The sequence below is a fragment of the Cibotium barometz genome, chromosome 15, assembly GCF_041138505.1.
Source record: "Cibotium barometz isolate CiBa-2024 chromosome 15, ASM4113850v1, whole genome shotgun sequence".
Taxonomy (NCBI): domain Eukaryota; kingdom Viridiplantae; phylum Streptophyta; class Polypodiopsida; order Cyatheales; family Cibotiaceae; genus Cibotium; species Cibotium barometz.
The window spans coordinates 46,433,772-46,458,898 of record NC_141060.1 but is presented as its reverse complement, the minus strand read 5'-3'; the positions used below and the strand labels follow the sequence as shown (position 1 = coordinate 46,458,898).

At 40.8% G+C, this 25,127-nt stretch overlaps 1 protein-coding gene across 2 annotated transcripts in view; it reads right to left on the bottom strand.

Moving 5' to 3' along the window:
- LOC147631370 (uncharacterized) overlaps window positions 1-24,719 on the bottom strand; it is a 95,055-nt gene extending 70,336 nt beyond the window's left edge. For both annotated transcript variants that reach the window (XM_086809766.1, XM_086809767.1), the window contains exon 1: window positions 24,116-24,719. In XM_086809766.1, coding sequence (XP_086665892.1) covers window positions 24,116-24,471 — 356 coding nt within the window. In that variant the 5' untranslated portion in view covers window positions 24,472-24,719. The remainder of the gene's footprint in view (window positions 1-24,115) is intronic.
- Between the last annotated feature and the right edge of the window lie 408 nt (window positions 24,720-25,127).

The window sequence follows — 25,127 nt, the reverse complement described above, 5'->3', positions numbered from 1 at the left end:
CCTTTCCACCTTGCTTTGGCCCTTCTCTTGGCTTGTCTACAGCCCTGGACTTTCAGCACTTGTAGAGAATGAGATAGATTATGCCTCTTGCTTCCCCATGCTTATCTAGTGCCCAGAGAAGCTAGTCGGTTTTCATAAGGGGCTGTCAGCCAGTTTCCAGCAACCCACGACCTGAAAAAACATCATAGATGAGGTGCCTTTTCACACGTGTGGTTAATTGCACAAGGCTGACAAGGCCTACATCTGGTCGACAAGGAGTATGCCCCTTAAGGGCTGGCCAATGAGGCCCTTATGGGGCTTTATGGGTCATAGAATAGACCATGGGCTGCCCCAAAACAGGCCCAAGTGCAGAGCAACAAAGCAAGCTTTTGCCCATACACTTCATGCAACTAGATGCTTGTTCTGGTGCCCTTGCATCTGGCTGAAATCCTAACAATGTGTGGTACACCTCCACTGTCGCACATGTGTGGAAGTCTGATGTGTCTTCTTTCAGCCCTAAGTACAGCATGGGAACTCTTCATGCAAGAACAAACCGACATAAACAGAAGTGCCCCATGCGCACCTGCTAATCCTCCAATCAGCAAGTGACCGAAGCAGCAAGACCAGCTCTTTGTCACCCCCCTAGCTCCTAACAAGGATAAAGGATAACACGAAGCCTTTTATAAGTGAAGGCACAGAACACACAAACATTTATTATAAATCTTTTTCGAGGGACCTCCCGGGAAGAGAACCCTTATTGACTCTCACACAAAAAAACAACAACTAGAATGCCCAGTCAAAGTCTTCTTCATTAAGGGAGACTTGGGGTTGTTGCTGCAACTATTTCATCTTCTTCCATTAGTACCTCCTCATCTTCAACTATGAGATTTGCATGATGCTTTTCTTGCTCTTTTTCCAAATTTTTTAAGCAGTTGGTCTCCTTATGCCCCATCCTTTTGCAGTACTCACATTGAATCTTCTTTATTACTCCTCCATTTATGTGCTCTTACAAAAGCTTTGCATAGGAGAATCTCCTACTAGCTTGTTGTTGTTCTTTGTTTTTTCTATTCTTTTCGAGAAGCTAAGCCACTAGATCTTCAAACCTTATTGTTGCTCTCAGGGTTGATTCCGTACGTCATACGGCTGAAACCGTACGGACTTGCTGTACGGTACGGTACGGATTCGTACGATACCGTACGAAATGAGGTTTTTTTTTGGGGGGGGTGTGTTGTTGTTGTTGTTGTTGTTGTTGTTGCGTGGAGCAATTTCAGTCTTCTAGAGAGCCATTCATCGCCCTTTGCAGCCTATAGGGAGCTGTTTGTCAGGAGCGTGTGCACTTGCCATTGCCATATTAGGGGATCCTCGAGCTCCAATCCCCGCCTTCATGATGATATTCCATTGCCTCCTCATGATGATACCCCACTGCCTAGAGAGCCCTTGTTTGATGATGATGGCAACCTACTTAGCGAGAATGATCCCCAGAGTGTCTCGTCCACCTTCGAAGAGTCCTCTTCAGAGAACTCTCTTGATGGACACTCTAGTAGTGATCATGTTGATGATCATGCAGATGTTGGTGATGATGTAGACTTTTGATATGTTATAGCTCTCTAGGCATTGGGCATCTGTCTCCTTCTAGCCCATCGATGATGTATTGTAGTCTGTAGTATCATGTATGTACGCATGTTGGCGGTCGCCCATGCCATGAGTTTTTGGCCTATCCTTTTGTAGCAATTTTGTACTCTAATGGCATGATGACATTATGTTCATGGTTCTACTATTTTGTAACTTCTTGTCTACAATTTTTAAGTTTAGGAAGTATTTTTTTAAAAAAAACGTACTAATATCGTACCGTACCTCAAAAAATTTTAAGGTACCAATTAGTATCGTATTTTATCGCACCGTACCGTATCGTACCTTTCGTACTAACTAACCATGGTTGCTCTATCCAGATTCATAATTATGAAATCTAGTAGCTCTGTATAGTTATAGGCAAATGAGACACCCTCCGATCGCAAAACTGTGCACCCAGCAGCATGTCGACACGATATTGGTGATCACTTGGATGCATCTCCACTCCCAGCTTCTGCACAAGCTTGGCATTCATGAAGATGTGAGTACTCACAGGGTCAAAAAGAATGTGGATAGTTTTTCCGACGACAACTAATCCATACATCCGTATTAGGTCTGTAGGACTAAAAACTTTCATATTAAAGCTACAACCCTTGCAAGAACTCTGATCTAAAACAATAGTATGTTCAGAACTAATCTTACCTTTAACCTCGGTCGCATGATGTCATGTGCATGAAAATGCCATGGACATTCTCAGAGCTAATACAGAAGGGGCAGCCAAGAAAAAGACCAATAGAGCTAGGATTTGGAGCACAAGGTACAGTGTGGACTTGGAGCAGGGCATGGAAGGCATTGAAGGATGTCCTGTCAGCTGCGTTAGATGAAAAGGAGGGACAGTCGGCTGTCGGCGGTACAAGATCTAATGTCGGCTACTTACAGGCGTGGTCGGCTGAACCAGAGGACAAGGCGGGCTGCAAGCGCATCATGATAGATCAAGAAGCCCACGTCGGACAGCACTTAAAGGCATTTAATGTCCAGTCAACTAACCGACCAGCAGTCGGCCAGTTCTCCATGAAGTCCAAGAGACTATAAATAGCAAGTTTGCTCCTCATTGTAATTCATTCATTCCTTTATGGAGTAGATCCTTAGGGTCCAAGTAGGGACCAGATTTTGAGTGTTTATCCGTGAAACGTTCCTACTGGTCCAAGACCATGGGCACAAGCTCCTCCCAGGTAATGGTGCTGAGCCTGCCACTAGTAATCAAAGAGGAGTAGAAAGCGGAATACTGAGCACACAAGTGGGACAGTAAAGTAATGGCCATATCTTCTGATGATATCTCCTTCCCAGCCTAGAGGACTTCCTGCTGAAGGGCCTGCAGCTTGTTAATGTGCTCCCGCATCGTCGACGACTTTGCAGGGTTCATAACCCGCATCTGCACTTCCAAGGAAATCCTCTTCATGGGCGATACCCTGTTATAAAGAGAAGCCAAGTGCTGCCATATGCCTTTGGCCAGCGTCATATGCTTTACATGATTGATTACTTGTGGTGTGCAGTTGAGGAAGATAAATGACCGGACCCTGGCGTTGACACGATCCCACATCTGTGCCTGTGCCTGTGCTTGTGCCTCGCGGTCCTTCTTCATTGACAGTAACTCCCCTTCCTCTGCTTCCGACCGTGGAACCCCGATAACAATGAAATCAGCAAGGTCATGACTCCAGCACAGACTCCATCATCACCTTCCAGATGCTGTAATTGTTCCCGTCCAACTGCAATCCACTGGGAACGTGGGGAGAGTTGGGATCTTCACATGCTTCTCAGCCACCTCTAACAAATCTGCCATCACGGGGATGTAACTGAAAAGGGTGGGTGGGTGGGAAAAAAAAACTTTAAACCTGCAAGTGGCTGTCCAACAGCCCGCCTTCCTCTTGCTACTTCTCTTCTCGAACAGTCCCTAACAGTCCACCAATCAGCAACGTAACAATCCCCCTCTTGCTCAGAAAACTCCCAAGATCTTTCAAGAGCCTAGGGCTCTGATACCATGTCAAAATACGCAGCGGAGATGATAACCAAATCTGAGATCACAAGAGCAAGTAGAGTGCAGAAAATAGACAGCACAAGAGAAGGAGAGAGATAGGCGTGTAACTCTTCTCTATACACAAGATCCCGCAATGAAAAGATGATACAAAAAGTGGGGGGCCATGGGGCCATTTTATATGGCCCTATATATGCAATCGGCCTGCAATAGGGACAGCCGACAGGACAAAAAATGCCCACGACCAGTGAATATCACCAGTCGGCCAGCTTCTCACGGTCGGCCCTCACACGTGTGGAGTCGGCCAGCAACAGAGAGAATTTGGGACTGCCTGTGACCAATCGGCCAGCATCTGGTACAGCCGACAGGTCCAATACTACCTCCCATACCCTGGAAAAATAGGAAAAAATGGAAAAAAAATACGGGGAGTGAGGAAAAATGATAAAACACCTACAAAGGGCGGGCACACCCACAACAGAGGCCTTGGTGTCTAATAAAGACAGGAGATGACTTCTAACATGTACAACTTCAGTAGAGCAATTCGCTTTTGATAGAAAGAGAAAACGATGAGAGGAATACCAAGGTTAGTCCTAAGCTAAATCATGAAGCAGCAAGCTAGCTCACCTTTGAATAACGACCGGCATCCACCGCCCAGGCTAGGATCGAAACCTCACTCTAATACCAACTGGGAAGTCCTTCCCAAAATCTGCCCTAAACACAACTGAAAATCAAGGTTAGTCATAAACCAAATCATGAGGTACCAGGCTAGCTCACCTCCCAACCGCCCACAACCCGCATCCACCGATCTCCCCCATGCCAAGGGTAGGGCTTCCTACAGAATCCCATAGGCCCGTGTCTAACTCCGATGTCCCATACCACCGAAGCCTACCCGTAGGCCTTCGACACGCCACCCTATATACACGCCATGTGCGTGGCATGAGCATGTCTGCTCTACAGGTCCAAGCCAAACCTTAATAACCCAAGCTCTCACTTATATAGTGATAACTATGTCATAAATAACTAACTTGCTATAAAAGGCCATTAAGCTTGTTTTATCGATCTAGGAACCCTAACCAAGTATCTGCCTACTAATCCCTAATCAGGCTCCCTAACCCCTCTGTATTAGATCCCTAATCCATAGATTAGTGTATACCAAGTATATTTGGAAAGCCGAACTAGCCCCACACAAGCATTCCATTATAGGCACCTCAAGACCTATGGCAGCTTCCACCTCCATGAAGTTAAAGTTGTTCAAGGAGCAATCATATTACTGATTACTATTAATAGGGAGCTCAATGCACTTTGGAGTATCTTGTTATTAAACTTTCATGAAGAAGGGAAGGGGAATAAAGAGGATAAAGACAAAAAGCAAAGCACTAACAAGGCTCAACATTTGCCTCCCGTTGTGTTGTCAGGAGCTATATATGGAGGCCTTCCCAAGCAAAGTTTGTGCACTACTTTGTGTGAGCTGCTAGAGAAAACTGGCAACTCTCATCCTCCCCACAAGCCACAAGGGATCATAACACCTGTTGAGCTGTGGCCAAGGTTGTTAGAGGCGTCATAGGCATTTGGTACGAGGTGGGTATGGTACGCGCCTCGAAAGACTCCTATTTTTTAGAGACGTTAGAGGCGTCTGTTATATATATATATATATATATATATATATATATATATATATATATATATATATATATATATATACCTTGAGAAGGTAAGAAACAGTGTACAGACTATATATATATATATATATATATACCTTGAGAAGGTAAGAAACGGTGTACAAACTATATATATATATATATATATATATATATATATATATATATATATATATAGTGATAGATAGATATAATATATATAGTGAAAGTTGAGAGAGAGAGAGAGAGAGACTAGAGTGTGTATGTATGAGCCTTGAGGGAGGGAGAGAGAGGGTGTGTATGAGAGGGAGAGAGAGAGTGTGTGTGAAAGAAAGGTGTGTGTGTGTGAAAGAAAGGTGTGTGTGTGTGTGAGAGAGAGAGAGGTGTGTGTGTGTGTGTGTTACGAGCTCTAGCCATGGCGATTTCAGCCCTCAGCCGGCCCTCCTGGTGATCCCGACCTGTTCATACTGTAGTCTACGGTTCATTCTCCTTCCTGCGCCAGCTCGCTGTGAACAGCCACCTTTCAGAGCTCCGTTTTGTCTCTTTCCTGTTTCGTTCCAGCCCCCTGCAGCTCTCCGTTTTGTGAGCGCGTTCCATCCAGCCCACCGTTAGTGTGTGCGTCCCATCCAACACTCCGTTTGTCTATGAACACGACGATCTGCTCCACGATTTCAGCCAATTCGCAGCCCTTACTTCTGCTCGCTCAAAACTTCTCGCTGTTTCGCCATCCTGTCTGCCCTCTCAACCCTCCAAGCGCCTCGCTATCTACAGGTCTATGTGTTCCCTTCTGTGTAAGTCTCGATGGCAGAAACAAGCAAGTATTATGTCAAGAGAGCACTTTCTCCTAAACCTAAAAGACAATCAAGGGAAACTCTGCCCCCCATAGCTCCGTCATCTGAAGATGCTTCCTATGTGTTTGACATGTTGAATGAGGATTTTCAACAAAGTAGAAGAGAATGGATACTACCTGCTCCGGAACTCACTTACAAGATGAAGTTGCCTTCTCTTGTGTATCCTCTGAAGAAGCTCTCTCAAACTGCAGTCATCATCTTTTTTCCAGGCAAAATACCCTCGGCTAATGATGTGGGACAATGGGTGAATTCTCTCCTAGGTGGATGCTATGTAGAAGGAGTCTATTTTGCCTCCTGAGGATTTTATGAAGTTCATCTCTTGGATGCATTGACAAAACAAAAGATGCTGGAAATGTCCCCTTTATTTTTCGGTCGTCAAATGGTGCACATCATGCCTTGGTCTCCTAATAAGGACTATCAGAATCTCATCAAACATCACTGCCCTGTATGGGTTGAAGTGGTTGATTTTCCAGATTACATGAGAACAGAGCTTCCAGGCTTAGCGATGACATTGGGACAAGTGATCTGTCCCCCTCGTCCCACAGGTAATAAAAATCGTTTTTGCATCTTATGGGATACTGATAGACCAACCCCCTCTGCTATTGCAGTTGAGATTGAGGGTGTTAATTTGGGAAAGAAATATTTCACTTTGAAATGGGGCATTTTTGCTGGAGCTTGTTTCTCTTGTCACAAGTTTGGGCACCTAGCTTCTGAGTGTCCCTCTATCCTTCATCCGCCTCCTCCAGCTGCCATTCCTCCGCCATCTAATAAAGGAGGTCAGAAGACATATGTGGAAAAGACTGAAGCTAAAGGAGCAAAGCCTTCAGTTCATAGCCAATTCAGCTCAAAACAAGGATAAAGGAAAAAGCAAGCTAGTGGAAAATAATTCATCTACTCACGAGGGTTGGCAGAATGCAAAGAAGACGGTGCCTCTCAAACAAAGACCTCTCCAATCTCGTAATTGGGATGCTTCTGCTTCATCTCCTGGTCAACCTTCTACCTCTTCGGACAGCCCCATCTCAAAGGCATGGGTCAATGCAATCAAGAAGGGTATTCCACTTTGTGAAGAAGATGATCTAGTCAGGGAATTGGATTCTGAGGGTCAGCAAGACCCTGTGGCAATGGCAGATGCCTGATGCCTCTCTTTCTCTTTGAGGACTGCTCATCTCTTGTACATATTTTCATGCATGCTTCTCTTAAATGTATTTCTTATAACATATAGGGCCTCTGCAACCAGCATAAATGGAGGCTCCTATGGCATTATATAAATAAAACTCATCCAGATGTTGTGTGTCTGCAAGAGCATAATCAGCATTCTTTTGCTGGGGCCAGCATGGGTTCTTTTCAGGATATGATATATTTTATGCAGGATCTGAACAATTCTCTGGGCTGTGCATTTTAGCCAGACATGATCTGCAGCCCTGTGTAGCATATAATGATCTTTGTGGCCGATGGATGATTATCCAATGTATGATCAATGGAGAGATTTTTGAAATAGGCTCCTTGTATGCCTCTCAAATTTCAGCTTCCAGAGCTCAAATGTGGGACTCCATAAAGCAATATCCTTGGTTCTCAAATGCTCTACTTTGTGGTGACTTCAATAATTCTCCTCACTGGAAGGACAATACCACACATAAATCCCATATGCTGCCCTCTGAAATCCAGCAATGGGAACATATGACTTCATCACTTCATACTGCAGATTTATGGTGTAAGATTCCTCCCCCAACCCCTTTTTGATGTCTAGTATCTTCCCCTGTAATCAATCCCTCTTCAGAAATATAAAGGCCTTGTTCTAACTGTTTTAGCCTAAAGAGAGAAAAATATGCTAGAGAGAGAATATTCAGATTATGAATATTTTTGGATAGAAAATTAACTCATCTTATTAAAATAAGTTCCCCTGAAATAGAAATTCAAAAAGAATTTTCCAATGTAGTATAAAGAACCTTAGTCTAAGGGTCTAGATTTTCAAAAAATTTTAGATTATGGTCCAATTAACGTTCCTATGGGCCAATAGCATCAATCCATGTGTAGGGAGGAGATAAATCCAATTTGTAAAAGAAGATACCCAAAAATGAGTAAATGCTCACATAAGATGAAGAGTTGAAAATGTACAAGATTTATTAGTAAAAAAACTATGAGCAATATTAAAAATATGAGATATTTTGGGTATCCAAAAATGAGTAAATGCTCACATAAGATGAAGAGTTGAAAATGTACAAGGTTTATTAGTAAATAAACACATATGTAAGGAAGGGGAGTTCTTTAAAGGAGGTGCATATTTCACATAAGATGAAGAGTTGAAAATGTACAAGGTTTATTAGCAAAAAAACTATGACACATATGTAAGGAAGAGGAGTTCTTTAAAGGAGGTGCATATTTCACATAAGATGAAGAGTTGAAAATGTACAAGGTTTATTAGTAAAAAACTATGAGCAATAAAATTTTGACACATATGTAAGGAAGGGGAATTCTTTAAAGGAGGTGCATATTTCACATGCTTGAATGAGTTTTAAACTCAAAAATAATGTGATATTTTTATCTCTCATCTCTCTTGAACCAAACCAAATCAAAATGGAACCAAACCGAATCAAAAAGTAACCAAACTAGGTCCAAATCTAGTCCAAATTCAACCAAACTGACTTGAAAAATTCTAGAATCAGTTTGTTTGGTTAGGAGCTCAAATTTTCCTATAAATAGAAGCCTCCCCTTGTTGAAAAAAATATAGTGTCTTATGCTTTGTCACTCTACTCCACCTAAGCCAAAATATATAGTGTCTTATGCTTTGTCACTCTACTCCACCTAAGCCAAAATATATAGTGTCTTATGCTTTGTCACTCTACTCCACCTAAGCCAAATTAGATAGGGTCTTATGCTTTGTCACTCTACTCCACCTAAGCCAAATTAGATAGGGTCTTATGCTTTGTTACTCTACTCCACCTAAGCCAAATTAGATAGTCTTATGCTTGTTACTCTACTCCACCTAAGCCAAATTAGATAGAGTCTTATGCTTGTTACTCTACTCCACCTAAGCCAAAATATAGAGTGTCTTATGCATTGTTACTCTACTCTACCTAAGCCAAGAGTTGTGAATTCTTTAATAATTCACTAGTTTTTGATACTTCTCTCTTTCTTCAATTCCCATTGGTGGCTCCATCAACATACTAAACCAATTGATTGGTTGGGGGCCTCTACCGTGAATAAAGAATCAAGCAAATTATAAGGTAAGTATATTGAATTTTGATCTTTCTATAATTTCTCAATGATTCTCTCTTCTCAACCCCTCTCAAGCTTGAGAAGTTTAATTGGTATGGTTTTTTAAATGCTATTGAAGTTAATTGGTGAATAGTAGTGAAGAGTTACATAATTTAATAAATGCTATAGAAGTTAATTTCCATTTATGTTTAAATTCTAATGGTTTTTATGTAATTTCTCTCTCTCACTCAAGAAATGGTCATACTCATGAACCATTCTCAATCCAAATGAAGCTTTTCATAAAGCCTTTCCTTAATCCAAGATTAAGCTATGCTTGAGGCCAAATTAATGGCTTGTTGCTATGCTTTTAGTTTATGCACATTGATGATTCAATCCATTATGGATTGATGACCCAATTAGAGACCATTCTAATTGTTTTCTTAATGATCCAATTAGAGACCATTATGGATTGATGATCCAATTAGAAACCATTCTAATTATTTCTTTAATAATGAGCTTTATCCCTTAGAAAAAAAATTGAGATTTATCAGTCATAGTAGCGGAGCTATGGCAAAATTTTTATAGAAATTACGCATAAAATAAATTCATTCAAAGTATAAAAAGAGGAACTCCTACCATATTCTAGGAACTATCATCCTAGATTAATTAAAAGAATTTTATTATGCATGGAGATGTGGATGTTGCATGTAGATGTAGATGTATGGATGTGAGTGTGAATGTGGAGGTGGATGTATGCATGGGACGTGGATGTATGCATGTAGAAATAGATGTGTAGATGAGGATGTAAATGGAGATGTGGATGGATGCATGTAGATGTAGAGGTATAGATGTAGATGTGAATGGAGATGTGGATGTATACATGTAGATGTAGATGTATAGATGTAGATGTGGATGTGGAGGTGGATGGATGCATGTAGATGTAGATGTATAGATGTAGATGGGAATGGAGATATGGATGTATGCATGTAGATGTAGTTGTGAATGGAGATGTATATGTATACATGTAGATGTAGATGTATAGATGTAGATGTGGATGTGGATGGGGATGTATGCATGTAGATGTAGGTGTATAGACGTAAATGTGGATGTAGAGGTGGATGTATGCATGTAGATGTAGATGTATAGATGTGGATGTGAATGTGGAGTGGATGTATGCATGTAGATGTAGATGTATGGAGGTGAATGTGAATGTGGATGTGGATGTATGCATAGGGATGTAGATGTATGCATGTAGATGTGAATGTACGCATATAGTTGTGGATGTATGGATGTGAATATACGATTGTGATGTGAGGGAATCTGAAGTGATGAGATGGAAATGATGTGATGGGATGAGTATACATATAAATGGAATATGGAATAAGTAATGTAGATTGAGGAGGGATAATGTGGAAAAATGAAAGTTAAAATAGAAATTGTATTGTAAACTGTTTGTAAATGCTGTTTGTAAATGCTGTCTGTAAATGATTGTTTTATGTCAAGAATGCTGGGGGGAGCATTTTGACCGTCTTGTGATTAAGGTCGTGATGAGAAAGTTGCAACTGCTGACGGGGAGTCAATGAAGGATGTCTCGCGTAGCAAGGTCGGCCGAGGTCTTGACCAGTCTCGGTGCGATTAAAATGGTGAGCTTCCAGTACGGTGGATGAGGGGCCAAGGAAGCGGCCTATGCGTGAAGCGCTAGGTTACCTGCGAAGGATCCTAGAGGGTGCTGACCATACGATGCTCGGGCTCTGGGTCGCCTAGGATACCCACGCGTGCGTCGAGGAAGATATTGGAACAGAGTTGGAGTTGTTTTCTGAAATCGAGCATGGATCTGGTTGATTGACCTTGCTGGTCTTCAATGGATGAGTCCATGGCTCCTTATATGGATCTGTTGGTTGATCTTGCTGATCTTCAACGAGAGTCCATCATGTTAAGTGATTACATTGCCAAGTATTATGGGCTAGGAACTATCGAAACGGCTCCTGAGCGTTCTAGTTGCCAATGATGCCATAGATACTCTGATGAAGGAATGATGGGAAATTAAGAATCAATTGGATAAATTGGAAGATGGTGATCAATGATACTATGGTTTTATTAAAGGATTGTTTTAAACTGGTTGAATCTGGTTGAAAAAGGCAATTTCATATTGGGTGTGTGAGTGGTGTGACTAGTTTTATTTTGCATGAACATCCGGCTAGGGGGCCTTGGAACTCTTTTCCTTGGTACCCGGGACAAAACCTAACCAAATTTTTAATTGGATCCCATCACTACAGTGGTTGGGCGGTTGGCTAACCCATGGGATTGGATGGGGTTAGGCTGGACTGATGGATCCGTAAATCGAGACTCAAACTTTTGTTTTTACGATAGAAAAAAAAAAATCCCGGACAGAAACTGTTCTATGGATAGGAATCAACGGCTGTGCCTCTTGAACGGGGAAAAAAGCGTTGATCCCAATGATCCAAGTGCAAGTTTCTTCCTTGAACTGACTAAGTATCTTATAGATGTAATCGGATCATCTCGATCAGAAATGATCTTGACTACGTTAGAGTAAGAAGTTATCCTGGTGGAATCGCCCGTGCTTTCCGGTAGAGGAAGTTTTTCCGGGTTCGGTTTTGGAACAACCGACGGATTAGTCTCTTATCCGGATATCCGTGGGCGAGGCCCCGAGTGTGGGACCCCTGTCCCGCGCGAGAAGCGCTACTTCCGCTGCCAGTACCCTGAATCCGTTGCTCGGTGGGAATAGGGATCTTACAGTTGGTATCAGAGCATTTGGTTAATAAAGATCAACTAAGAAGACAAATATATCAAAAATTTATCAAGAGACACAAAAAGATTATAATTGTGTGAGATAATTCATACAATTTGATATTCAAACTGAAATTCGTAATTTGGTAATTGAGTCTTCAGATGGAAGTGCCGCAATTATATAGAATCCCTGACGTGCTTGAGGCCTAGACATAATAGTATTTACCTTATAATTCCAAGGGCCGTGACTACCCATATATACCGAGAGTATACTGCAGCTCTTTACTGACAGTATATACGAGTAAATCTAAGACTTGAAATTATAAGTGTTAATGCTATCCAGATGATGATTTTGAATGTGATTGATATGATTTTTAATTCTGTTTGAGAATTGATGAATTGATTTGGATTCTGATTGAAAATGCTGATTGAAAAATGTTGATTTTAAAAATTAGTTGAAATATAATGAAACCACAATGAGGGGGAATGGGACGAGTCTCTGTGATGATATTCATAACTAGAAAGATGATAACGAATTCAGCAAATCACTATGAGATTAGTGGGTTGTGCTGTCAGATTGCTACTGTTAATACTTGACCGGTAGATCGAGTTAAGGGATGTCAAATTGAGAACTTACTTGACTGAAATTTCCGTGGAGGAATGTTCCGAAGGAAACTTTTCAGTCGAATGGACCATTATCATGTTAAAGATATGAATGATATAATCTGAATGAATTGTTATTTAATGATGAGTTCTATATAAGGGATATTTATCCCAGTGTTCTGTTGGGTTGACTAGAATATAAGGAACCCCAGAATAAAATTGGATCTTAAGAAAAAGAGCTGTCCTCTACCTTGCGGGATGAGGACATCTCGCACTTTTTAAGTGGGGTAGAATGTAAGATTCCTCCCCAACCTTCGAAGCATACAGGGGTAAGAATCTTCCTTTCTGATCTTATAATTATTCCCTCTCTAAAATAAAAGAAAGTTTCTGTTTAAAAAAGGAAGACCCTTTCCCTAGAATACTTCTCAGGAGTCCCACCTGTTTTAAGGCTTTAGAACAATGAGTCCAGAAGTGAGAATCGGTGTTTTGGATACCAAGGTTTTGGTTTTCATTCGAGTACGGCCCAAAAGAAGTTCTTTATCTCTTGGGGAGTATAAGAAGTTATCCCCCAGATATTGTGACCCTTATATCTGAATTCAATGAAAGTAGGTGACTTAGCCTACAAGTTTCTTTTATTCCCTCATCTCAAAATTCTTAATGCCTTCTATAGAAAAATGTGTCAAACTCAAATCATGGAAAGACGGTAAAACTTCAGTGGCAAGTTACTGTTGGCTTCTAGGTTACGCTAGCTCCTTCCTTTATATAAGTCGTAATTTTTACTTGCCGCTCACAGTAATCTTACTCCCATCAATCTCCTTTCTTTCTTAATCTCCTTCATGGCTTGGCAACAGGAATTAGTTTTATCCCTGATGATTTCTCACCTTCAAGACGCAAGAGACTCTGTGAAGAAAGACTTTATAGAACAGTATGAGCGCTCACTTTTTCCTCACCTAGGAACTTCTGTAGCGCAGACCAAATGGCGGACCTATCAAAACATAACTAGGGTAACACCCTGGGGTCAGCAGCACTTTCGTAACAATGTCCGCTTGGCCATGGTTATTGAAGCTTTGGGTTTGGGTCCCCGATACTACTGCGTCATGAGATCAAGACATCTTGGGTTTTCTGAGCGGGTCTTCTTACTGGCGTGTTTTCTTCCTCATGAGAAGATATGCCTTTATCCCATTTTTGGCTTGCCTCTCAAAGGTCCTTTTGTTAAATCACCTCATACCACTGAGATAGGTGCGGCAATAACCAGCAGAATCATTCCCATAGATGAGTTACCCTATACTTGTGCAGCTTGTGAGGACTGCTTTTGTGACCATATGATGGACGGGCTTATGGAAGTGTAAAGAGTTCTTCTATCTTTACTGTATAAGTTCCGTGAATGAATAAAGTTTAAATCTTGTTCTTATTTTGAATCTTGCTCTCTTTAAGACTTTTCTTGGTGGTTAATCTTGATTAAAATTTTTCTCTAAATCTCATATTCGTGCATCTTGTAAAATTATCCCAGTTTGCGAGATGAGGACATCTCGCATTTTTTAAGTGGGGTAGAATGTAAGATTCCTCCCCCAACCCCTTTTTGATGTCTAGTATCTTCCCCTGTAATCAATCCCTCTTCAGAAATATAAAGGTCTTGTTCTAACTGTTTTAGCCTAGAGAGAGAAAAATATGCTAGAGAGAGAATATTCAGATTATGAATATTTTTGGATAGAAAATTAACTCATCTTATTAAAATAAGTTCCCCTGAAATAGAAATTCAAAAAGAATCTTCCAATGTGCAATTGGAATTAATTGGAAATAAGTATAAAGAACCTTAGTCTAAGGGTCTAGATTTTCAGAAATTTTTAGATTATGGTCCAATTAAGGTTCCTATGGGCCAATAGCATCAATCCATGTGTAGGGAGGAGATAAATCCAATTTGTAAAAGAAGATACCCAAAAATGAGTAAATGCTCACATAAGATGAAGAGTTGAAAATGTACAAGATTTATTAGTAAAAAAACTATGAGCAATATTAAAAATATGAGATATTTTGGGTATCCAAAAATGAGTAAATGCTCACATAAGATGAAGAGTTGAAAATGTACAAGGTTTATTAGTAAATAAACACATATGTAAGGAAGGGGAGTTCTTTAAAGGAGGTGCATATTTCACATAAGATGAAGAGTTGAAAATGTACAAGGTTTATTAGTAAATAAACACATATGTAAGGAAGGGGAGTTCTTTAAAGGAGGTGCATATTTCACATAAGATGAAGAGTTGAAAATGTACAAGGTTTATTAGCAAAAAAACTATGACACATATGTAAGGAAGAGGAGTTCTTTAAAGGAGATGCATATTTCACATAAGATGAAGAGTTGAAAATGTACAAGGTTTATTAGTAAAAAACTATGAGCAATAAAATTTTGACACATATGTAAGGAAGGGGAATTCTTTAAAGGAGGTGCATATTTCACATGCTTGAATGAGTTTTAAACTCAAAAATAATGTGATATTTTTATCTCTCATCTCTCTTGAACCAAACCAAATCAAAATGGAACCAAACCGAATCAAAAAGTAACCAAACTAGGTCCAAATCTAGTCCAAATTCAACCAAACTGACTTGAAAAATTCTAGAATCAGTTTATTTGGTTAGGAGCTCAAATTTTCCTATAAATAGAAGCCTCCCCTTGTTGAAAAAAATATAGTGTCTTATGCTTTGTCACTCTACTCCACCTAAGCCAAAATATATAGTGTCTTATGCTTTGTCACTCTACTCCACCTAAGCCAAATTAGATAGGGTCTTATGCTTTGTTACTCTACTCCACCTAAGCCAAATTAGATAGGGTCTTATGCTTTGTTACTCTACTCCACCTAAGCCAAATTAGATAGAGTCTTATGCTTGTTACTCTACTCCACCTAAGCCAAAATATAGAGTGTCTTATGCATTGTTACTCTACTCTACCTAAGCCAAGAGTTGTGAATTCTTTAATAATTCACTAGTTTTTGATACTTCTCTCTTTCTTCAATTCCCATTGGTGGCTCCATCAACATACTAAACCAATTGATTGGTTGGGGGCCTCTACCGTGAATAAAGAATCAAGCAAATTATAAGGTAAGTATATTGAATTTTGATCTTTCTATAATTTCTCAATGATTCTCTCTTCTCAACCCCTCTCAAGCTTGAGAAGTTTAATTGGTATGGTTTTTTAAATGCTATTGAAGTTAATTGGTGAATAGTAGTGAAGAGTTACATAATTTAATAAATGCTATAGAAGTTAATTTCCATTTATGTTTAAATTCTAATGGTTTTTATGTAATTTCTCTCTCTCACTCAAGAAATGGTCATACTCATGAACCATTCTCAATCCAAATGAAGCTTTTCATAAAGCCTTTCCTTAATCCAAGATTAAGCTATGCTTGAGGCCAAATTAATGGCTTGTTGCTATGCTTTTAGTTTATGCACATTGATGATTCAATCCATTATGGATTGATGACCCCCAATTAGAGACCATTCTAATTGTTTTCTTAATGATCCAATTAGAGACCATTATGGATTGATGATCCAATTAGAAACCATTCTAATTATTTCTTTAATAATGAGCTTTATCCCTTAGAAAAAAAATTGAGATTTATCAGTCATAGTAGCGGAGCTATGGCAAAATTTTTATAGAAATTACGCATAAAATAAATTCATTCAAAGTATAAAAAGAGGAATTCCTACCATATTCTAGGAACTATCATCCTAGATTAATTAAAAGAATTTTATTATGCATGGAGATGTGGATGTTGCATGTAGATGTAGATGTATGGATGTGAGTGTGAATGTGGAGGTGGATGTATGCATGGGACGTGGATGTATGCATGTAGAAATAGATGTGTAGATGAGGATGTAAATGGAGATGTGGATGGATGCATGTAGATGTAGAGGTATAGATGTAGATGTGAATGGAGATGTGGATGTATACATGTAGATGTAGATGTATAGATGTAGATGTGGATGTGGAGGTGGATGGATGCATGTAGATGTAGATGTATAGATGTAGATGGGAATGGAGATATGGATGTATGCATGTAGATGTAGTTGTGAATGGAGATGTATATGTATACATGTAGATGTAGATGTATAGATGTAGATGTGGATGTGGATGGGGATGTATGCATGTAGATGTAGGTGTATAGACGTAGATGTGGATGTAGAGGTGGATGTATGCATGTAGATGTAGATGTATAGATGTGGATGTGAATGTGGAGTGGATGTATGCATGTAGATGTAGATGTATGGAGGTGAATGTGAATGTGGATGTGGATGTATGCATAGGGATGTAGATGTATGCATGTAGATGTGAATGTACGCATATAGTTGTGGATGTATGGATGTGAATATACGATTGTGATGTGAGGGAATCTGAAGTGATGAGATGGAAATGATGTGATGGGATGAGTATACATATAAATGGAATATGGAATAAGTAATGTAGATTGAGGAGGGATAATGTGGAAAAATGAAAGTTAAAATAGAAATTGTATTGTAAACTGTTTGTAAATGCTGTTTGTAAATGCTGTCTGTAAATGATTGTTTTATGTCAAGAATGCTGGGGGGAGCATTTTGACCGTCTTGTGATTAAGGTCGTGATGAGAAAGTTGCAACTGCTGACGGGGAGTCAATGAAGGACGTCTCGCGTAGCAAGGTCGGCCGAGGTCTTGACCAGCCTCGGTGCGATTAAAATGGTGAGCTTCCAGTACGGTGGATGAGGGGCCAAGGAAGCGGCCTATGCGTGAAGCGCTAGGTTACCTGCGAAGGATCCTAGAGGGTGCTGACCATACGATGCTCGGGCTCTGGGTCGCCTAGGATACCCACGCGTGCGTCGAGGAAGATATTGGAACAGAGTTGGAGTTGTTTTCTGAAATCGAGCATGGATCTGGTTGATTGACCTTGCTGGTCTTCAATGGATGAGTCCATGGCTCCTTATATGGATCTGTTGGTTGATCTTGCTGATCTTCAACGAGAGTCCATCATGTTAAGTGATTACATTGCCAAGTATTATGGGCTAGGAACTATCGAAACGGCTCCTGAGCGTTCTAGTTGCCAATGATGCCATAGATACTCTGATGAAGGAATGATGGGAAATTAAGAATCAATTGGATAAATTGGAAGATGGTGATCAATGATACTATGGTTTTATTAAAGGATTGTTTTAAACTGGTTGAATCTGGTTGAAAAAGGCAATTTCATATTGGGTGTGTGAGTGGTGTGACTAGTTTTATTTTGCATGAACATCCGGCTAGGGGGCCTTGGAACTCTTTTCCTTGGTACCCGGGACAAAACCTAACCAAATTTTTAATTGGATCCCATCACTACAGTGGTTGGGCGGTTGGCTAACCCATGGGATTGGATGGGGTTAGGCTGGACTGATGGATCCGTAAATCGAGACTCAAACTTTTGTTTTTACGATAGAAAAAAAAAATCCCGGACAAAAACTGTTCTATGGATAGGAATCAACGGCTGTGCCTCTTGAACAGGGAAAAAAGCGTTGATCCCAATGATCCAAGTGCAAGTTTCTTCCTTGAACTGACTAAGTATCTTATAGATGTAATCGGATCATCTCGATCAGAAATGATCTTGACTACGTTAGAGTAAGAAGTTATCCTGGTGGAATCGCCCGTGCTTTCCGGTAGAGGAAGTTTTTCTGGGTTCGGTTTTGGAACAACCGACGGATTAGTCTCTTATCCGGATATCCGTGGGCGAGGCCTCGAGTGTGGGACCCCTGTCCCGCGCGAGAAGCGCTACTTCCGCTGCCAGTACCCTGAATCCGTTGCTCGGTGGGAATAGGGATCTTACATATGGACAGCAACTCACCCTTCAGTTTTGGGATTTACATATCATCATAATGCTTTTACAGAATATTGGGCCAGGCTTGATAGATGGTATCTTATTCATGCTCAGCAATATGATGATTATACATGTCAAATGTGGACTGATTATTCTCAACAACTATCTGATCACACTCCACTTTGGCTCAACCTTTCATTTGGTATGCCTCTGGATGATATGCAACTCTCTTTAGTCAGACACTTGCAGGTCAATCAATTATATCTTTCTCATGAAAAATTCCAGCAAATGATCAGATTGGCTTGCAGGCCATTGTTATCCCATGCTCAAGAGGATCTAGATTTTGCTTGGAACTCTTTTGTACATCGTATTCAAAATGTCATTAAGGAATATGGAAGATGGTACATGGCAGAAACCAGACAGCATATCCAGTGGGCAAAATCATACAAGCAGTCCTTGGTACAGATTAGCCATCAAAGGTCTCTTTCTGCTTCTGAGCAAAATTCATTGTCTTGTGCTTCTTTCATAATTGATGCTAATGATAAACGCAAGCTTTCCAAATGGCAGACAAGGGCTAGAGTTAAACCTATGCTAGATAAGGGTTGTTCCTCGAAATCTTTCTTTCGAAATTTACATGCGTATAGACAAAGTCAATCTATCATGAGAGTCAGGAAACCCGATGGTCTTTGGACCCAGACTTTATCTCAGCTAGAAAAACAATGTCCGGATCATTTTCAGCTTCTTTTTTCTCAACCATCTTCTACACCTCAGGTTGCATTGGCTCGCAGCAGATTTATTGAGCTTGTTTCTCCTATTGTTTCTTTGCAAAAAGCTTCAATGCTGGAAATGTCCTTTTCAGATATTGAATTGGATGAAGCCCTCAAGCATTTGGGTAAACATAAATCCCCTGGCTGGGATGGTTTGACGGTTGAATTTTTTGTAGCCTTCTGGGCTGAATTGAAGGGTCCAATCTTGAAGCTCATTAATGTAGCCTGGCAGTATCAACATCTTCCCTCAGCTTGGAAGCATGGTCTGGTTAAGCTTGTGCCCAAAAAACCTCTATGTGAGACAATGGATGACTGGAGGCCTATCACTTTGATGCCTGTTATATATAAACTTATTGCTAAAATGTTGGTACATCGGATAAAGGATATCCTTCATGATGGACTTCATCCCAGGCAATATGGTTTTGTTCCAAGAAGGCATATACATGATAATATCTCCAATACTCTCATCGCAATGGAATATGCAAAATATTCTGCTCAAGATGTCTTGGTCATGTAGGTGGATGTGGCAAAGGCATTTGATACGGTACAGTGGGATTATGTCTCTCAAATCATGTCTAAACTTGGTTTTGGGCCAAAGCTAGTTAATGTCATATATTGGCTTTACTCAGATTCCACTGCTCAATGCTTTATAGAGAATCATTTGTCCAAGTCTTGGACTCTGGAACGATCAGTTCGACAGGGATGCCCTCTCAGTGCTTCGTTCTATGCTATTGCTTCACATCCTTTGCTTCTTTATATGGATCATCTCGTTGATACTAGACAGTTAGAGGGGCTTCAGATTTCTGGTTCACGGCCTTTCATTGCACAGGCTTATGCAGATGATTCATTCTTCATGCCAAAGAACAGTCCTCTGGAGCTTCGCCTATTGATGGATACTCTTTCAGATTTCGGGTTGGCAACTGGTCTAAAAATTAATTTTCAGAAATCAAAACTCTTACCTCTCAAGCATTGTGACTGGCATGCTATCCTGTGGCCCAGCCAGATTATTTATTCGGAAAACATAGTAAGACATTTGGGTTATCCCATTGGCTGGAAAATCAAAAATAAGCAACAAATATCTTGGGTATTAAACAAAATTCAGGACAAATTAGAATATTGGAAGATCTCCACTTGGCCATTGCACGTACGGCTTCGAATTGTTCAGTCCATTGTTCTAGCTTATGTCCAGTTCTACCTTCCTCTATTACATTGGTCATCTCGAGATCTTTCTTCTTTTATGTCTCAAGCCATGGAGATTTTTTGGAAAACTAAGCTTCATAAAAAAGCTTTAAGGTTGCTCAAAATGGACCTGCTTTGCTCACCAAGAATGCATGGTGGTTTGAATATTATAAACATCAAATTTCATGTGTTGGCAAGAAAGATCACTATGCTCAAAACCTTTTTTCAACAAGAGCAGCCTTGGTCTATCATGTTGGCAATTTTGTGTGGTCAGATGCGCACAAATGCTTATGGACATTGGCTAGTTGATCCATCGGAAGTAGTACTTGGCAAATTTCAAGGTAAAATCCCTGGTTGTCCATTTTCTACTTCCTTGATTCAGGATTAGAAGAAAGTGCTCTCTCGCATCAAATGGTCTCCCCATCCTGCTTCTATAGCTTCCTCGCTTCGAATGGAAAGCCTACATTGGAGTGCTGTTTTTTACTCTCCCCTTGCCGTACAACAACCAATCAGAGCTTACAATCTTATGAAGTTGGGCATCCGGTTCATTGACGAGGTGGTAGATACTCAAGGGCATATTCTCTCTTTTCCGGCAGCATGCCAACAATACAATCTTGGGATGCATCATAGACCTATATGGAAAGCTATTGCAGATCTCTTACACCCTTTCATTCCGATTCCAACATTGGATGTAAGAGACAGGCTTCAAGATTGGCATCTGCAGTCTTCAAGTCCAAGATTATCCTCTCAGCCTTTGCATCTATTGACTTCCATACAGGCTTATCGATTGATATTACCTCCTCCATGGATTGCTCATCATGCTAATTCTCTTTGGCATCTGAATAAGTCTTTAGCTTGGTGGAAAGGAAAATTGACATTGGTATGGAAGTTGAAAATGCCATTGAAGCAGAGACTCTTTCTTTGGAGATGCATTGTTGGTATTTTTCCAATGGGAGTGAAATTGGCTCAAAGAAGGATTGCCTCTCCTCTTTGTCCAAGATGTCATCATACTACTGAGAGTATTCCGCATTTATTGTGGTTTTGTTCATATTCCAGAGACCTTCTGGACAAGATCTCCTATTTTTTATCTCTCAGATTTCCTGCACACAGGTTCTACAGGTTTTTCTGGATGTTTGGCAGATTATCAGCTTCTTTGTCACAGTATTCTCTTTTCTTCCATTGGATCAGATACTGGGCCTTATGGACCCTCTGGCTACAGCGAAATCATGCATATCTGAATTCACCCCTTTAGCACCCTTATGAGTTCTTCCGAGCCTCATTGCGGCAGTCCTTATATGATGCCTTACATGAGGAAGATTTGGATGTTTCTTGTATTCAGCTTTTCTTTTACTGTTTCTGATGGATAGGACATAGGCTCTTTTCTCGAGCACTGCCCTGATGTAAAATGGATGTTTCATAATATAATTTCTTCATTTCACAAAAAAAAAAAAAGGTGTGTGTGAAAGAAAGAAAGCTGTATTAAACGTCTGCAAAAGGCCAAAATGACCTATGAGACGAAAATAGTCCATCATCATCATCTGGATACATAGGGTACAAAGTAAAATGAAATGAACTGAAATGAACCGGTAGAGTATAGAGAGAGCTCCAAAAGTGGGTATAAAAAACATCATCATCCTAGTGTGTTTGAAGTTTGAACTTTGAACTTTGGGTCTTGAGAAAGGCTTAAGGGAGGGAGGGAGAGAATGAGGGAGAGAGAGAGAGAGAGAGTGTGTGTGTGAGAGGGGCTGCCTTGGGCCCTTAAAGCCCCCGTCTAAAGACTTGAACCAGCAAAAAATAAATAAATAATAATAATTTATTTTTTTATTTTTTTAATTGTTTTGTGGATGCCTCAATCAGGCAGTCGTACGCCTCGAACGCCTCTAACCGTTAGAGGCGCGCCTCGTAACAACTATGGCTGTGGCTAAGACTCAAGTTAAGCCTCAATGATCAACATCAGATATCCTTGAACCATCCTGTCATATTGCCAAGACTTGGTGCACTACAGCTTGGCATCTAACACCACTTTAGTCCCATAGTCTTGGATTTAGTGTACCAATCCAGGTCACTGATACTAAAGGCCTTATGGACAACATTTAAACTTAGCACCCCCAACGTCACAAATTCCATAAGCCATTTATTCGGTGTTACTACTGTCCCCATCCTACTCCTAGTATGCAACCATCTTGAATCCCTCCACTACATAAAGTCCTCTAGCAAAGACTAGAGACCGGGGCATCCACATCCACTTACACTCAATCACCGTGAGACTCAGGAATAAAAGAATGGGTACTATGCTGTGATACCCACAAAGAAATGCTGCAACAACACTGTGTATGGACAGCAAGCATAAAGGAGAAAAGAAGATCACTGCTGAATATCACCAGAAAAGGTAGTACATGACGTGGAGCAGCATGAGGGAGGTCCCGTAGATGCTACCTATCACTGCAAAAGATGAAAAGGGAGATGAAAATGAGGCTAAACCTAGCCACCTTTATATAGGTGAGAGAGGAGCTCGTCAGCCAGTAGCAAATCAGGGGACTGGCCGACAATGCATAAAAAATCTGAAAGAATGCCTAAAAATAGGCAAAAAAAATAGCAAAAAATATGTAGTGCCTAGATGCATATGCAGGGCTTCAAATGGAGCCAGATACAAGCATGAATGTGCATGGGAACGTCCATCTGGTGATGAAATAATTTCCAACACCTCCTCTTCAGCGCCAGATGGGTGGACCAACTCCGGCACGTTGCAAAAAATCCTCTAAAGAGTCTAAGGGAACAACCTCCTCATAAAAGGCACAAAGCTCGCGAAGATATGGTACATCTGAATACCGAGAAGGTCTCCGGAAGAACAAACGAGAAGATCGAGAAGACAAAACACTGTGAACTGTGAGTAGGGGAAGAGAAGAGAATCCCCGAGAGGGGAGAATGGTAATCTCCAGAAGCCATCACCTCCAAGAGAAAAAACGCAGCTCTGTAGGAAGAAAAACACAGCACTTGAAGTACATGACGTGGAGCAGCATCAAGGAGGTCCCGTAGATGTTGCCTATCACTGTGGAAGCTGAAAAGAGAGATGAAAATTAGGCTAAGCCTAGCCACCTTTATATAGGTGGGAGAGGAGCTGGTCGGCCAGTAGCAAATCAAAGGACTGGCTCACAATGCATAAAAAATCTGAAATGATGCCAAAAAATAGGCAAAAAATAAGTAGTGCCTAGATGCATATGCAGGGCTTCAAATGGAGCTAGATACAAGCATGAATGTGCATGGGAAAGTCCATCTGGGGATGAAATAATGTCCAACAAGGAACGCCTTTGACCCCTTTGAAGTGTTTTTTTAAGTATCCAATGCGGTAATGGATTCCATCTTAACCTTCCTTACAAATAGTCTCACCACCTTTGCTAGCCCTTGCATAATGAACCTTAGAAGACTCTGCTGACAAGTGGACTAGCTCCTTATAGAAATAGTCTCTGCATCTTTGCTAACCTGAACCATGGAAGACGCACATAATAATGGTCTACAATTTCCTTTCTTTTTCATCTTATCTTATGCTTTTTGTCTTTAGACAGCATAATGTATATTCGTGATAGGCAACATCGTGCCAGCAGCTGCAGCCAGCATCGGGCCAGTGCTTATCTTCTCCTATGGCATTACTCAAAGCAAAGACCAAAAGTTTTTGGTATCAGCTTCCTGATGGAAAGCAAACCGTGCTTTCATGAAAAGCAGGAAGAGCAAGGGTTTGTTTCCTACCTGTCTTTCTTTGCTCTGTTGATCTTGGCTTGCAAACGCCTGGAATCCTGTTCTGGCTTTCTTTCTACTTCTTCTGCTTCTTCTTCCTCCTCTACGTCATCGTCTTCATCCTCCTCTGCAGCTTCTTCTTCTCCATCTTCATCTGCTTCTGCCTCTTTTTCTTCTTGCTGCTGATTTTGATGATGTGTTTGCAAGTAGAGGTCAACCTGCTCTCTGACAAAGGCTTTTCTGTCGCCGAGGTCGATTCCAAGCTCTTGCTCTAACTGTCTCCGAATGGCAGAGGTGGTTGTGGTGGTAAGATCGGCTTGGTCCAGCAGCTCGACAAGCCTCTTCGCTATGTCCTCATCAGACACCATCTTCTTCGCAGCGAAAATTAGGGTTTAGCGGAAATGCAGAGTAAAGCCCCTTCTAAACTGCATTCTTCGAAGAAAAGTTCTCGGTCTCTGTTAGCGCGGAGAGAAGAATCACAGAAAAGCTATTGTACTGCTGAGGTTGAGAAGGCCAACGTAAGGCTGCAGAGACACAATCCATTGCCAAGACAGAAACCGAAGCCAAGCTGGCATGCTATGAAATGTCGAACGTTTCTAATTTTCCTGCAAAAATTTTTCCCAATTGTATTTTAAAGGGCCAATGGGTTCTATCTATCCCCTGAACACAAAGGGACACGTGAAAATCTAATGTTTTCTTTTCTATTATTTTTAATTAATTAATGTGTTTACAATAGATAGTAGTGTATTACATTCGGGAACATTTGGGAATTAATGTTTCTTTCATCGGTCTATTAAATTTGGGAATTAATTTTACTTTCATCACCATGTTTGCAAAGAACCAAACCCATTGCCCCAATTCAATGATACCAAAGTGGATAGAAGAACATCATAGCCTCGAGACAAATTGGGAGGGGGAGGGGGGGTGGAGCATTGACGCGACACATGTGAGTGCATGCACTCGTACAGTGGTGAGTGGCCGACGTGCCTCTCACACATGGAGGTGGTGACGCCCGATAAAAGAT